Source organism: Poecilia latipinna, unplaced genomic scaffold, assembly GCF_001443285.1.
Source record: "Poecilia latipinna isolate Pla-1442-1.1 unplaced genomic scaffold, P_latipinna-1.0 Scaffold171, whole genome shotgun sequence".
In the NCBI taxonomy this organism is placed as follows: Eukaryota; Metazoa; Chordata; class Actinopteri; order Cyprinodontiformes; family Poeciliidae; genus Poecilia; species Poecilia latipinna.
Genome location: NW_015112787.1, coordinates 330,741 through 346,161, shown reverse-complemented (window position 1 = coordinate 346,161; position 15,421 = coordinate 330,741). Strand labels below are relative to the sequence as shown.

General features: G+C 41.7%; 1 protein-coding gene across 5 annotated transcripts in view; it reads left to right on the top strand.

Annotated features, from left to right (window-relative positions):
• Window positions 1-15,421, top strand: part of mctp1a (multiple C2 domains, transmembrane 1a) — a 157,693-nt gene that overhangs the window by 108,212 nt on the left and 34,060 nt on the right. For all 5 annotated transcript variants that reach the window (XM_015030062.1, XM_015030059.1, XM_015030060.1 and 2 more), the window contains one exon: window positions 10,495-10,551. In XM_015030062.1, coding sequence (XP_014885548.1) covers window positions 10,495-10,551 — 57 coding nt within the window. The remainder of the gene's footprint in view (window positions 1-10,494; window positions 10,552-15,421) is intronic.

The window sequence follows — 15,421 nt, the reverse complement described above, 5'->3', positions numbered from 1 at the left end:
CTCTCTGATTATCGAAATACATGAAGGTTTGGTTTTGCATGGCTCTCACTGCTCCTCAGATCTGTGTTTTGGTGCCTGGATGTGGGGGTGTTGGAGGCATCAATGAGGGCTGATGGGGGGCTTGCTCATGTCTCTCTCACACCTTCATAAAGAAAGAAATTCCCAATTCTATTTATTTGCACATGTGCCTAAAAGCATGTGCAGACGCCCACACACACGTAGACATAAAGACACAGTGATCCGTACACACCAGATTGATGTGAAATGTGAATTACATTTGCTACCTGAGTATACACTTGAATTTTGGTGCAGTTCACACATTTAGCTCATATCTTTTTCTTTCATTTCATTTTCTTTCTCTGCAACTTGCATTTTCTTTTGTTTCACTGTTGATGTCGTTTCTGTGGCTCCGTCTGCCGTCTTTGCGTCCTTACACTTGTTGTGACCTCTCCGTTTTGTTGCCATTAAGTCTACAGCATTAATTATGCAACAAGAGGGATATCTAGTTTTCCCACTTTTGTAGATGCGATTTGACCTGACACTACTAGGCAAACAGACCCACCAATGATGTTTTACCTCATGTTACCAGAACAAGACAGACGCATAAAAAGGAAATACATGAAGATTATTTTCTCTTAGCTCAGTTTCTTGTCTGCCAAGACTTGAACATACAGTAAAAGCAGAGTTTATTGAGTTCATTCCTAAATTCGTGTTGAACTCACACTTTATATGCAAAGTATCATCTCAGTCATGTCCCTGTTTGGTTTCCCTCTTCCAGTTTTGGAGAGCAGAACATATGGTGGAGGATTGATCCCACTTAGAGCATAAAATATCTGTGGTTCTTTGCTTCCTTTTCCTGGTTTCCCTCTTCCGAGTCTTTATTAAGCTAAAGTGGTGGTGGACTCACTGCTTTCCTCCTGCTCTTGGCAGAGAACCGACCAGAACAAACTAGGAAAAAGGAGAATAAGGCCTTCTAATTACCTTTAACAACACACTAAATTAAAGCATTGTGCAGAGCTGAGCAAGGGTCAGTATCCGGTGCACTTCGGTTTTCCAGCAGTCTGGGGTGAGGGTAATGCCAAAGGAATCTCTGCTGAGCTCACTCTCAGGCAAAAGGGCAAAGAGAGAGAAAGTCAAGGAAAAAGGAGAGAAAACTAAAAACAAACATACGTACACTCGAGTCAAGACTTCTCGAAGAATTGGCCATTTTTCACCTGAAAGGTCCGACGTGCAGAACCTTTCTCTTTTCCTACACTGCAGCAACAAGTCCATCGGCCTGTCTGCTGCGAGAAAACAAAGTGTTCTCAACATGTAGCAATTCATAATTCAGGGTCACTGACTGTTGTGTGGCTACATGCTGCTTTGTAAACAGATCCCAGATCAGCACCTCTTACCCTAGCCCCAACCTTGACCAGAACCTGCTTAGCAGTCAGAACGTCCTTAAAACAGCGATTAAAGGAGGCACTGCACCAGTGAGGTCTCCGACCTCTTCTCTTATCTTGTAGCACTCTGACCCGAAGATGCTGATTCTTTAACACCGTTGGCTGACCTGTGTGTGATAGTGGACCATGCTCTCTGAAACAAACAAGAGGATTGTGTGTATGCTTTCAAATCTATGTAAAATAAGCTCCCATTTTGTCATTCCAAACCTGATGATGCATTATCAGTAAACTTCTCAACATTCGTGACATGTCCCTTCTTCTGGGAGGTGGACTTGAATTTTAAAGGCATGCATGTATGTCATTTGGAGATTAAAATGTTACATTGTGTAGCCAATGGATGTAATCCACTACGGCATTGGCAGATTTCTGGAAGGAGGGGAATGTTACAAGACTGAACTTCCTATATTTTGTCTTGATACAACAATAAAGTCAAAATATTTTACTCAGAAGTCATATTTGTAACCTTAGTGTACAGCTTTGATGCAACGCAGCTTTGGGTGTGTTGGAGCCAGATACCCTAGATAGTGAAAATGCATTTATATAATTAGCTAATGAGTATTGCAGCCCAAGTACTTACCGTAATTGCAATATTTTTATTGTTCCATTTTTTTTTTTTTCTTGAAAATGTTAAACTTACAATATATTGTGCCGTCCTATCTCAGAACAAAACAAAGTAGGGCACACTTGTGAAGAGAAAGGATATGTGGTTTTCAAAGTCTTGTCTTAAGTAATTAAAAATTGTGGCTTTTTTTCAGTTTTCATCCTGTTTTCATCCAGCTTTGAGTCTTTTAGACTTCGTCTCCACTGGCTTTGAACAAGGCTTTTCCACATTTTTCTTTGCTAGAATGCCTCGTACTTGGTTTAACTTCAGTATCCCCACAGCGTGACACTGTCATCACCACGCTCTGTTTTGGTGGTTTCAGGGTAAATGACCTTTTTAGGTGAGCAGCTTAGTAGGTTTTGGAGTTGTGGCATGCCTGTCTACTTTCAGGTGATGGATTGAACAGTGAGATGATCAGACTTTTGTATTTTGAGTTAGCCCTGCTTCGAGTGCCGTAACAACTTGATCCCTGGTCTGCGTTGCGTGTCATCCTGGTCATCTTGGTTTTTGTTCACTTCATGTCGTCAACCGAACCTCTGAGGTCATTACAAAGCAGCTGGATTAAGACTGAGCTGATATCTCTTTATATATTAGGCGAGTTCTGAAAGCAGCTAACTTTGGTAGAAATCATTTGACGTGAGAATTTCCCCCAAAGCCTCTCAGTCATGCCATACTCTGTTGATCTATCGCATAAAGTCCATAGAAGTTTGTGGTTATAACATCGCTTAATGTTACAGAGGTCAAGGGTTATGAATGCTTCTGCATATTTACTGGCAGGGTTTTGTAGTAATTTACATCGGCTTTCCGAAGAGCGACAGGCAACCGCGTTTAATAAGCAGGGACGCTTCCCAACACATATCCCTCCTCTCTGTTCTCTTGGCCCAGAAAGGCCCTTACCAGATGTTGTAAAGGTGTTAGTTTGAGGGCAGGCTGTTGCAGAGGGTACATATGGAACATGGTGATGTCTCTTTCCGCCACAGGATGACGGGCAATTAGGCCTCGTCACACTGGAGGGCCATCCTCTTTATCCCATGCTTCAGACCATTACATTGATTCACCCAATGGATCTGCCAGCCCATTACGGAAGAGGAGACCTTAATGGCCCGGAGATACTTCACACTTAGAAACGTGCCTTCGGTGGAGAGAAAGCTAACTACTTTCAATCCACTCCACATCCTAAGTATTTACATATAAGTGCTATTTTGTAGAAAAGTACATTTGTTTGATTATAACAGAGAAGCACAATTGTTTAAAAAAGGATTTTTAAGTAATTGAATTCCAATAGTTATTATTTCATGTTGATTATGTTTTTTCTGAGATGGGCGTGATATCCAATTTTATTTAACCGTTTAGATTTCCAGGCCGATACTTCACTGCAGTTTTTGTATCTTCTATTTTCCTCACGATTTTGCATCTCAAACAGCTTCCCTGTGCCTCTGAACATCCTGAGCCTTGACATCTGCCCTCATTAAGGGGGATGCAGAAACACAGGTAGAGGAGAGTAAATATCAGGAAAACTGGAAGAAGAAGGAAACTCCTGCCTATTATACCACATCTCTCCTCTAAGAAGTCACACCTTCACTTTTCCCCATAAGAACACAACTCTGGAAAGACAAGGAGAATGAGAAGAGGAGATGGAGTGGGAGCAGGAGATGGAAAAAGACAGAGAAGCTTTTTCTGAGAGAGAGAGAGAGAGAGAGAGAGAGAGAGAGAGAGAGACGACGAGACAGAGGCAGCGAAGGAAGCAGTGGTGGATGGCAGGCACTCCTCCGTGTGGAGTCAGACATGGCAGTTGGTGACAGGTGACAAAATCAAAAGGTCATGTCACTTTTAACTGGGAGCGCCTGTGCCCCGCTGATTTCCCCCGTGCCGCCCCGGCATCAGCACCGCTCATCTCTGCTCCTCTCGCTGCCTCTCCGTCTCTGCTAAACTGGCAGATAGGATGGCAGGCTGGCAGGCAGAAAGACAGGCAACGGGCAGAGTTTGAAGCGGGACGGGAGCATCAGGGACGCCAATGCAGAATCCTCCCTGTCTGCCTTTTCATCATGTTGCCTTCTCCCCTCCCCCGTTTGTCTAACTCTCTTCATCACACTGAACCTTTGGAAGTATCTGTGCTCTTTGCAAACAACGTCAGCAGTTCAGGGTCTGTGCCTAAGTGCTTGTTGTTGTTTTGTCTGTGTGGCACATCCTCTGTTGTAGCTTGTGAGCGTCTCGGTTTAAATCTTGAGCTGAAGTTTATAGACGCGTGAAGTCGGGTGGGGGGGGGGACGAACTGAAAATCAAATAAGGCCACCTCTGTTAAGCCCTTTGGGCAAATGATGAAGTTTAAGACTTTAAAGTTGTCCACAAAAAGATTGCTAGATGGGCATCGATATAGGAATTATGTACATTTTGACCTGCCTGTTTTGATTTTCCTTTAGTAATTAGAATATGGGAAGAGAGAAGAACAGCATTGACAATAGTGTTTTCACAGCCTTTCCTCCAAGAGCAGAACTTAATTATTTATATAGAGAGTAGAAGCAATGTCCCCCGTGTGTGAGAAAGCACTTGTAAAATAGGATTTTACTCTGTCAAAAGGTAACATGGCTAAAGGCATGGCTGATATATACAGCCGTCTTTAGCAGCTTGTCTTAGCAATTTCCACAGATAATCTGGGTGGAAATACTCTAGTATTTATTACAGCAGTGTCTCTGAGTCCGCTGAATTCTAGACATTGTAGATCGCTCCCTGACCGGTGAGGCTTGCAAAAGGCTGCCTCCGTTTCTAAACCCAGGATGTAAGATAAACAGAGGTTTAAAGCTCCAAACAATGAAACAGAGCAACTTTGGTGTATTTCTGTCATCTGCAATAATTCTCGCTCTCCCTTACAGCCTGAATGAACTGCTGATGTGTCTCAAAACGTCATAGTGATTTTCAGTTTCCCTTTTATGCGAGTTTCTCAAGATATCTCTGGCTTCCCAGCCAAGAATCCACTTCCTGTAATAAAGAAGAAGTTTTTTACTACTAAAAAGTAACTAACTTAACTAATTGCAAATTGATAGCGTGCAATCACTATTCTGAAAAAGGTCGATTGTTTTACTTTCTGAGCAGCAGGTCGTTGGTGTCTCAGTGCATTTCTAGTTGTAATGTAATGTCATCTTTCTTTAATAGTTGGCTGCTTAATCTATGAAATATTTGAAACAAGCGCTAACGATATAGCAATAACATATTCATTTACAGAAACTCATATCTTTGCCAATGTGGTTTTCCATTTCTGAATATATAGCTACCCTTATTACCCCCTACCACCAGCCTGCAGCTCCAGGAGCACCACAGCTTCAACCCTATCTAGCCCCCCCACTGGGTGAGCCCTGGCTCGGGGAGTGCAGAAGGAAGGGCCCCCCTCTGAGGGCCATGGCTCTGACAGCTTGTGAAGCCCCCCCCCCATGTGAGTCGGCCTGGCTCAGTCTTATCAGACGCACAGCCCTCCGCTAGTCTGCAGAAACTGTAGTGTAGGCAATGCACACGTGCACGCACGCATACACACACACACACTCATGGACAGTGCATACCAAGCAGGGCCTTGAGATCCCCCAGCCAGCCACCACGCCAAGCCTCAGCAGCTGGAGAGGTTAAAACCCCCCTACATATCAAAGAGGAAAAACAGCAGGAGGACGGAAGGAAGGAGGGATATAGGAATGGGAGAAAAAAAAAAAGAAGGGAAAAAGTATATCTTCGTGTTCACCTGGATGTCTGCCTCCGCGTCAATTCCCCCTGCGGCTGTCATTGAGAAGGTGAGGAGGGGAAGGAGTGGAACTCCGTCTGGCCGGGGAGGAGAACGAGATGCGTGCTCGGAGGTGTTCCTGAGCAAGGGTGAAAATGATGTTGCTACTAGTTCAGGTTGTACAATTTTACTTTCCCTTTTCCTGAGCTGCTGTAACCACTTGGTTCATTGATCCAAACAGGTTATGCTCAGTTTAGATTCAAGGAAATTGATTTACTGAAATCGCAGTTGTTTTTCTTCACCGAGTGTCTTTTAACTTATGTGTAAGTCCACACAGGGCTATGACATGAAAAAAAAAATGTGGCTAGTATTATTCAGATGAGCGGTGACCTGCAAAAATACCCATACCCCCCCTCTGTCATGTAGCACAACAAATTTCAATGTATTTTATTGGGATTTAATGTTTCTACACATACAGATCTGAAAAGTGTGTCGTGCAGTTTTGTTCAGCCACCTTTACTCTGATACCTCCCAATAAAATCTAGTTTGCTTGTTGTCAATAGTTGTTATTACTGGATGAGTAAACAGTGTCAACTTGTGTGTGTTGTGTATTTCCTGAATGAGTACAGATGTTCTGACGGGCATCAGAGGTTGGTTACAGAAGTTTAGTGAAGAAATAGCTTTACGAAGATTATGGAGCACAGCAGACAGTTCAGAGGAGAATCTGAAAGCAGGGTTAGCTAATAAAGTGACTTCACAAGCATTGAACATGCCATGATGTACTGTTCAATCCATCATGAGGATGGCAAGAAAGCCTCTCTTCAGCAATGAATCAGGTCAAAGTGGAGGGGAAGATGTGTGGGCTGAAATTTCAGACAATCCTAGGAAAAAATCCTGTTGCAAAAAAAAAAAAAAAAAAAAAACTAATTAGGAATGGGATGGAGGTGCACTGGTCAGCAGAGCAGTTATACTGAACATACAGCCAGAGGATTGGTTAAACCAAACCATATGCATGTGTCAAAGTCCTAACCTAAATTAGACTGAGAATATGTGCAAAGACTTGAAAACTAATATTCACAAACTGTCCCCAGGCAGTATGACCTCTCAAGCTATTTTGCAAAGAAGAAAAGGTAAAAAGAAAATTTCAAGATGTGAAAAGTTGATAGAGACATACTCTGAAAGAACTGCAGCTGCAATTACAGAGAAGGGTGGTTCTCTAAAGTATCGACGGTGTGGGGCTGATTATGAATGCATGCCACACAATTTTTAAATCTTTTATCATTTTTCATCGTTGTCTTATTAAAACACACTGAACTTTATTGTTACTAAGCTCCAGTGTGTGGAAAAACTTCGACATACAGTAAGCACTGTTGAGTCATGTGTTCTCCAGTCACAAAAGGACAGTGATAGCCCTCTGCAACCTTGAGCCCATCGTCTCTGTCCATAACAACACACTAGGGGTGCTGTTGCACTGTTGATGGCATGCAAGCAGGTACCTAAAAGGCAGCTGCTGAAATTATTATTATTTTTTTGCACTGCTTATTCACAACCAAATCTTGTAATTTACAGTTAATGCTTATGTACACAAGGTTTTGCTGTGGTGTGTCTTCGATTTTTCTTTCTGCTATAACAAGTTTTCTACTATAACTAAGATTATGCACATACAAACACACATGCATTAGAGGTATTAGAGGTACATATTTTTTTTCCAGTGAGCAGACGTAATAGGAGATGCAATGACTGAAAACAGTCCTTGTCGTGCTGCATGGCTTCTACTCCAACCCAGCTTCTTGGCTCTAAACCTGGGCCAAATAGAAACATTTACACATTCAGAGCCATTAAAATTCTCAATGTCACTGTATTCACTTACATTATCAGCCTCTAATCTATGTGTTTATGGGGCACAGTGTAATACCCGGCATCATCCTTGTATTATTTCTATTGGTCTGAATATGGTAATCTTCGGCTTGGTATATGTTGAACTGACTGGAGCAGCTCTGCGGGCAACGCGATCCCGTCGACAGTGAGGCTTTTGGATGCCAGCGCAGCGTAATGATAGTTATTCAAACAAAATTATAATGGAGGGAAAAGCAGGCGAAAAAAAAAAAAAAAAAAAAAAAAAACAGCAAATAGATCTTAAAAAGACGAAAGGAAGCAGACAAGAAGAGAGGAATTCAAAGAATGAATAAAAGATATTTGAAATTCATCAGCAGTGGTAATTTATATCCTCCCTCACTGAAACTCCAGTGCGCGCGTTTAGCCGTGGCAATCTTCAGGGCAGATGACATGCTCCGTGTCGCTTTATTTATTAATTTTACACTGTGTCTCATTGCAGGAAGCATGACTTCTATCTGTAACCAGAGGCAATAGAAGGGAGCGAGCGGAGCAGAGAGCAGAGGGAGACAAACGACTCTATCATTCTCCCTGTCTCTGTAGGTCATGCTTCTCCAGCTAGCTCACGCTTATTCCTTTGTTTAAAGTTCGGAACATGTGCCAGGCGTGCCCTGGTAAAACCCTCTGTGTTGGAGGACTCTATAATGCCGCCGTGCTGGCATGCGTGAATAGATTCGAGGGGAATTGTGATGTCTTTTTAAACAGTTATAGTTCATTTGTTTGGAAATGCCACGAGGCTTTCATTTTACGGACTTGTGTAAACATCTTTCGTCTTTGCTGAGTGCAAGAATTTCTCTTTCTGGTGTTGGGATAATGTGGTGCTCGGGTGTATTCTGTGTCAATAAAGAGACTGTCAAATGTGAACAGTTTGTGCTTATTTGTCTGGAGGATGATGGAGTTCACAGCCGGAGTAACCACTTCCTCCTCTTGTCAGTGAAAAATGTGGAGTTTTGTTCATACATGCACAACTCTTTACCCAAGTGATTCAGAGCTATTGATAGAACACACTCACAAACACTCACGCTATTGATTCTACCCTTTCAACTCTGCTGTTCTGAACTCCTCTTTGTTTGTGTGGGAAGCTGCATTTACATAAGAGGCTTATGTCAGCCGCTGCACAGTTTCCCCCCGTATTCCAGTGAAAAACAAAAAGGACAAAGGCCATTGTCTTGTTAAGTAATGATTTTTGGATGACTCCAAAGTAGTTTGTGCTGTATCTGGAGGTGGGAAGGGTTGTGGTGAAGTCGGGGCCTGATGAAAGTTTACAGGGAGTTTGGGACTCCGTAATACAACGCTTGGCAGAGAGCAGATAAATTCTGGGGTTGACCACTGTGTTTGACTCATAATATCAGTGTTTGCTGATGTACATTTGAAGCAAGAGTGTGGCCTCGTAGCTGCGATGTTTGACTGACAGAAAGAGGGTGAATAAAGTTCAGCAGTGACCCATGCTTTTCAGACGCTGAAATTAAGAATGCCCACAAAGACAAGTAGGCCTCGTCTGTGTCATTGAACACTAATTGTCAAAATGCCCCAGGGCGGAGTATGAATCTACATCCTGTGGCAGACCTCTCCGTTTTGTTTCCGGAAAAATCAGGTGCGAAATGAACAAAACTAGAAAAATAACAGGAGCGAAATGACGTGAGGTGCAGCCTCCAAAGTATAGCTGTTGTGTTAGCTTTATGGAAAAGCCAACATAGCTTTGCTGAAAACGCAAAGTAAAAATTAGGCCATTTTTTTTTTTTTTTTTTTTTTTTACCGTTCTTATTGGTATTGAAAATAGCCGGCTTTCAGGATTTTGTTTTCATCAGCAACAACTTACTCGTCAAAGGATGTTGTAGCTTCAGAAACCTGGCTGTTCTTACTCATGGTGCGTTCACAGATCACAAAGAAACTGGATTTTTTTTTAGCTTCTAAGCACAAGTCACGAGTCAGTCAAGCTAAAAATTACGTGCTTTCCTTCACCAAACATTTTACTGATACGTCTGTTGTTATGCTTTGTATATCCAAAATCTAGTATAGATATTAAAGTCAGAATTTTGTTCATTTGAATGCCTCTTGATGTGAACGTAAAACTTCTGCTGCTTAATAACTTTTTATTATTAAGCAGCTGTGTTGTGCTACACAGCGTTTGCTGTTCTGAAAGTGTGCAAATGTGATTGTGTTTTAAGGCGAGTAATTTTTCTTCTTGTTGTACAGAGTGTCTCGTGGTGTCTTGGGGCTTCAGAGCGACACCGGCTCCGGTTTTATCGGTCGTGCTTCACTGAAGCAAATAGTTGCCGTTCTTTGTGACTTTCTCTCTGGGCTCAGGACTCGTTCCCCTCTTTTTTCTCTCGCAGAGCATCTTTTTTGCAAGAACATGAAAGCAGTGAAGTAGGTCGACGTACTGAAAGTAGAGGTGGAGTTTGCGGAAAGGTTAAGGAGTTCAGCAGACGCTTTTTTTTTTTTGTGTCCCCTCCCAGCAAGAATGTTGTGTCATCTGAATTTTATTTTATTTTTATTTTTTATTTTTGCAATGTAATTTATGTAGTTGAATAGACTTTAATCTTCTGTCCTTTGAAATTCAAAGTCAGAGCATTCGCTTGCACTTCCAGAAGTGACAACATGTTTGAACAACAGAATGGTTCTAAAATTAAATTTCTACTTCTGAAGACTGATGACTTTTTAGCACCCATAAATCCAGTAGTTGAGCTATCTGCAGGCTATCCATACTCATTAGCAAATTCTAGGCAGACGTAAGCATAACCAATCAGCTTTAATGTCCCTCTTTGGCCATTGAGATTGTGTTTATCTGATATTTATCTAATGTTTTTAATGCCTCTTTGTCCTCGTTTTTCTCATTCCACTGCATCTGTCAGCAAGCTGTGGAGGACCTGCTGGAAGATGAGGATGAGGATTTTGACAAAGATGACAAGGTAATTATTTCTCATGTCTGGGAAGCACCCACACACACACACACACACGCATGCACGCCCACACACGCACACACACAGATCGCCTCAGGAGAGGTTGACACTGCTTCACAGACCAGAAACACATACAGACTAACAAAATGACTGCTTCATCCCCTCCCGTCTCCTCCCCCTGTTCAGTTATTCTCACCGCCTGAGGCACAAACACATGTTCACAGATTGTACAACCTTTTAACCTTTTCTAAGTTTTCTCTTTGGGTAAATGCATGTCTCATTCCTCACCTTTCCACTTTGTAGTTTGTTTTATTTTGGTCTCCTGAAGTGGTTGGTGCGCTCTCCTTAGATTTTCCCTCCCTGCATTTCTGTGTTAAATTTGCATTTAAAAACATTAAGCTTCACAACCTTCTTTCTGGGAACACGCACCTATTTAAAGTGCTTAGTTAGCTTTTTAGGTCCGTTCTCTGTGCCTTTATGTTGCAGTAAAACAGCATCTGTCCTTGTCCAGACAATATCAGGTAACAACAGGTGGCTGCTTTACGGCCTCCGCTCGTTACACTGTAGGAGCAGCTACTGAAACAAATGCCACTGGATAGGACCTGAAAAATGCTCCACTTGGGAGTTGTATCCCGCCTCCCCCCCCCCCCACCCCAAAATCTGTTGTTGTATACACTTACTCGTGTTTTCTGTGTGTGAATTTCTGTTCATTTGATTTTAAACAATTGTTTTCTTCTGATACTACAATAAGATTTACCCCATCAGAGTATGAAAGAAGCATCAAAGTGTTTACTAAGATCCAACTCTCGGTTAATTATTTTTCTAATATTGAAAACACGATACACGGTTCTGCAAAAGAATGCTTGTGCCTCGAACTTTTTCCACATTTGTCACTTTACAGCAACATGCTTCAGTGCAGCTTAATGGGATTTGATGTGGTGTAGAAACACAAAGTGCTCCAAAATTGTAATTGTGCTTCCATGTTGAAAAGTCTCCCTGCCATCATCCTACGGCTGCTGATGATTGTCTGATGATGATTCCCGCAGCATTATTCTGCCACCACCAATATGGCTGCCTATAGAGATGTGTGTGATGCAGGGCATAGAACATAGTGCACTTTACTGGTTAGCAAGTAAAGTGCAATATAATTTACATTATTTGTTTTGGAAATCTTTTTTGAGTTTATTCTTCCATAATAGCATGCATAGTGTAATTAATCCCACCGTTTAGCAGTAAGTCTGCAAACAGACTTTACTAAGACTGTGTTTTTTTTTTTTTTTTTCTAACAGAAGCACTGAAGAAAAGAGTAAAACATGCAGTGCAGATGGTCAAACAGTCATTCCACTAGTTAGTCAGCCGGGCTGCCAGTTTGGTGATGAGCATACAAAGATATGTGAGAATTACATCCTCTCCCACGGTGATGCACAAGAAAAGTTTCATGATTGTGAAGTTCAGAGGCTGTGATGTGCGGGAGGGGGAGCGAGTGAAGCTACAAACAGAAGATATGAACCAGACAACCTTGAACCCTTTTCATTTTTTTTTTTTTTTACCATTTCTTTACATCTGTCCTCATTGCATTTTCTCCCTCCTCTCAGGGTTAGAAATTAAAAAAATATAGGCATTTGGAAAGCTACAGATTATATGAAAAAAATGTTGGGTTTTTTTTCCCCCCCACTTTTATATTGAAATGAGGTGCAGAGGCAGCTTGTGTGGCTGCAGTCAGATTTGGTCCCAAACTGATTATTCCAAATAAAAAAAAAAAAAAAAGTCCTGCTCTCTGTTCACAGAGGGCTGGGGGGGCCGGATAGCACAGCTGCCACAAAAGCCACAATTTACCAACTCTGGCTTCATACATTTTGATCCATCTTTTCCCTTCACTGTTAGCATTTCACTGAAGCTGTAAAGAGGTTGAAAGGGGGACATTTTACTTTTTTTTTTTCCTATGCATACATCTCTGCTCTCCTCTGACTCTTCCTTTACTCACCTCCTCGGCTGCTTTTTATTTTTCCTTTTGACACATTCTCTCACTTCTCTTTGCTCAACCTCCAACCTGGTTAAGTGCAGAACAAATAACAGCTCCAGAGCTGGGCAAACTTATCTTTTGCGCTGAACGCGAGCCACGGCTTCAGATGGTACGAGTAAGTATGAAGGACGGGTCAAAGGAGGCCTCTTTTATGGCGCAAACCTATAGCAGAGACCTCGAAGAGCAGAGGGAGCGAAAGAGAGAGCGAGGAGAAGGGGAAAAAGATTAATAAATGTGCCAAGGCCTCATTTTAATTGAACTTGAAGCATATGTTGCAAGTATGCACAATCTGTCCCAGATGTTCAATACGGCCATGTGTGTAGCTCTTCCCAGTGCACCACAAGGCAGCTATTAGCGGGATAACCTTTGCTCCAGAGGCTAAATGGGGTATTACATGGCCAAAAAGTAGAGCACCTGTTTTTCATTGCTGAGAGGACCCCTTGCAGGCTTTATGCCTTAGCCTACCACATGTGGTTTGACTTAGCAGATTGTTGGGCAGACGTGAAAAGTGTCTTTCTCGTGAGCGAGCACTGATATTAGTCACTTAATCTCAATGAAAGTCCAGCATGTCGGCTAATTGATTGGGACGGCTGAGTTGTTAAAGCCGAGCGGACAGGCGCGTGAAGGATGAAAGAAAGGCAGAGACGAACGAACTGCTTCAAGGGCCAGAACTTTAACACGCTCGTTTTTGATTAGTTAATTACATATATTTAAAGGCAGCTAATTGCGTTTTATTTACATGCAAACGTTCTGAGCTGAACCTCGCTTCTGGTGCGCCAGTAAATCCGTACATAGATGTACATTGACATAATTAAATTTAACAAATACAACCTTATCTATTTGCTCAGCACATTTACTTACTTCATCAGCTGTCTTAAAGATGTTATCTGTTGTCAAACTGTAAAACTTCTTAAAGTACAGTTTGAGCAGAGTTAGACTGATGACACCTCCGTTCTGCTGGCTACAGGGTCTTCCCTGTGTAATCTAGCCCATGATGTCTGCTCTCACCTGTAGGCTCCACATACAGAGCTGGCTGGATGCAATCACCTTTAGGCTATGTGTGTGTGTGTGTGTGTGTGTGTGTGTGTGCGAGACACCATGCATGTGTGTGTGCGTGTGTGGATAAATGCGTTTGTCTGTTTCTGTGAGTCTCTAACATGTATGTGTGTGCAGCTCAGCTTTCTCCCACAGGGGGGCTTACTGGGAAAATGGAGAAAGATAGAGTGAATGGGAGAGAGAGATAGAGAGTGAAGGAGTGAGGAGATTACCCTCACACGGTTGACTGGTCACTGAAGCGCTTGTGCTCTGCTCAGCTAGGCTCCACTAGCCTCAGGAGGACCTGACACAGATAAGATACACACTGCAATCATGTCCTGCTCAGGGGCTTACTGCCTACTGCACCTCCTCTCTCTTTCTTCCTGCGTGTATATCTATCAATATCTCTCTCACACACATGTATCTACAGGAAAAAGTGTCTTCCTGTTCCATTTCTTGGTAAATTTGTCCTCACAGGGAAAATAGAAAAACTCATTATTCCTAAACTTTTGCGCTTTTGTTGAGTACGGGTAAGTCATTTGCTGGGTGGTCTTTCAGACACTAAGACAGTTGCTGTTTGCTCGACTCTTTGGAGTTTTTTAAGAGCAGCGCTGATTACAGCAGAAATTAGCATATTTGAAACAGGCATACATTTTGGTAATAATATAGTCTGACCCAAAAGCCTAGCTATTACCTGAAATTCATCAGGTAACTTCACTTACCTGAAGAAGTTAAAATTTTATTTTTTTGCCTGTTCCTACAAAAAAAAAAAAAAAACAGAATCTAAAGAAGAAAACCTTTCTTGCTTCAAAATATTCAGACAGTTTTTTGTCCTCAAGCTTTTTTGATGCTATATGCTACACAATGAGTAGCTCATTGTCGTTCGGTATACATCAAAAAGGCACATTATGTAACAAAACAAGTCTTGTCTATGACTTGGGAGGGGGACAGAACATGTTGCTAGTGCTTTTGCTGTGCAGCAACTGAACTGATGAAGAAATGACTTCTTCAGTAATGTCTCTCTATGACCTTTCACCCAGACTCTGGCAATCTTTGCCACCATTCGTGATGTTGCTACAAAAGCATGAGATTATGCCACTGAGAACTGGTGTCGCTTTAACCACATGAATAACATTTTATTTATTTTTTAATTTGTTTAAATTTGTCTCAGTGAATAGAATGAATAGGGAAAAAAAAAATCACATCAAAATTTAACGTATGAAGAGGAAAAAAAAAAAAAAAAAACAAGAAAAATAACATCCAACCTACCATTAAATACTTTCCATGTTAAATCATTGATTAATTGTTAGGAATCATGTTTTTGGCTCAATTATATTTGTCACACCTGATTTAAGCCTGATCTGTAGAATATGTAAATGACTTAAGTCAACCTAATCTGACAACAGGAAGTTGGCTTAGAAACTTCAGAAATGAACAGATCATACGGAGCCTTAATCAAAAGAAATTCAAAAAAAAGATGAGAAACAAAGTCATTGATGATTATTGGTCTGGAAAAAGGTTACAGAGCAATTTCTCAGGCTTCAGGGATCCAGCAAACCACAGTGGGATCCAAATGAATTTAAGGATGCATTAATGAATTATTCAAAGGATCCCCAAGAAATTCAGACCACTATCTAACGCTTTGCAGGCCTCGCTTGCTTCAGTTAAGCTCAGCGTTTATGATGCAGCAATAAGAAAGAGACTGCAAAAACATTAATCAACTTGAGAGAGCTACGGCCAAAAACATCGCAATACAAAACAAACACAGACCTGTCTCACACTCGCAACATCTAGATCAAGGGTGTCAAACTCAATTTCACC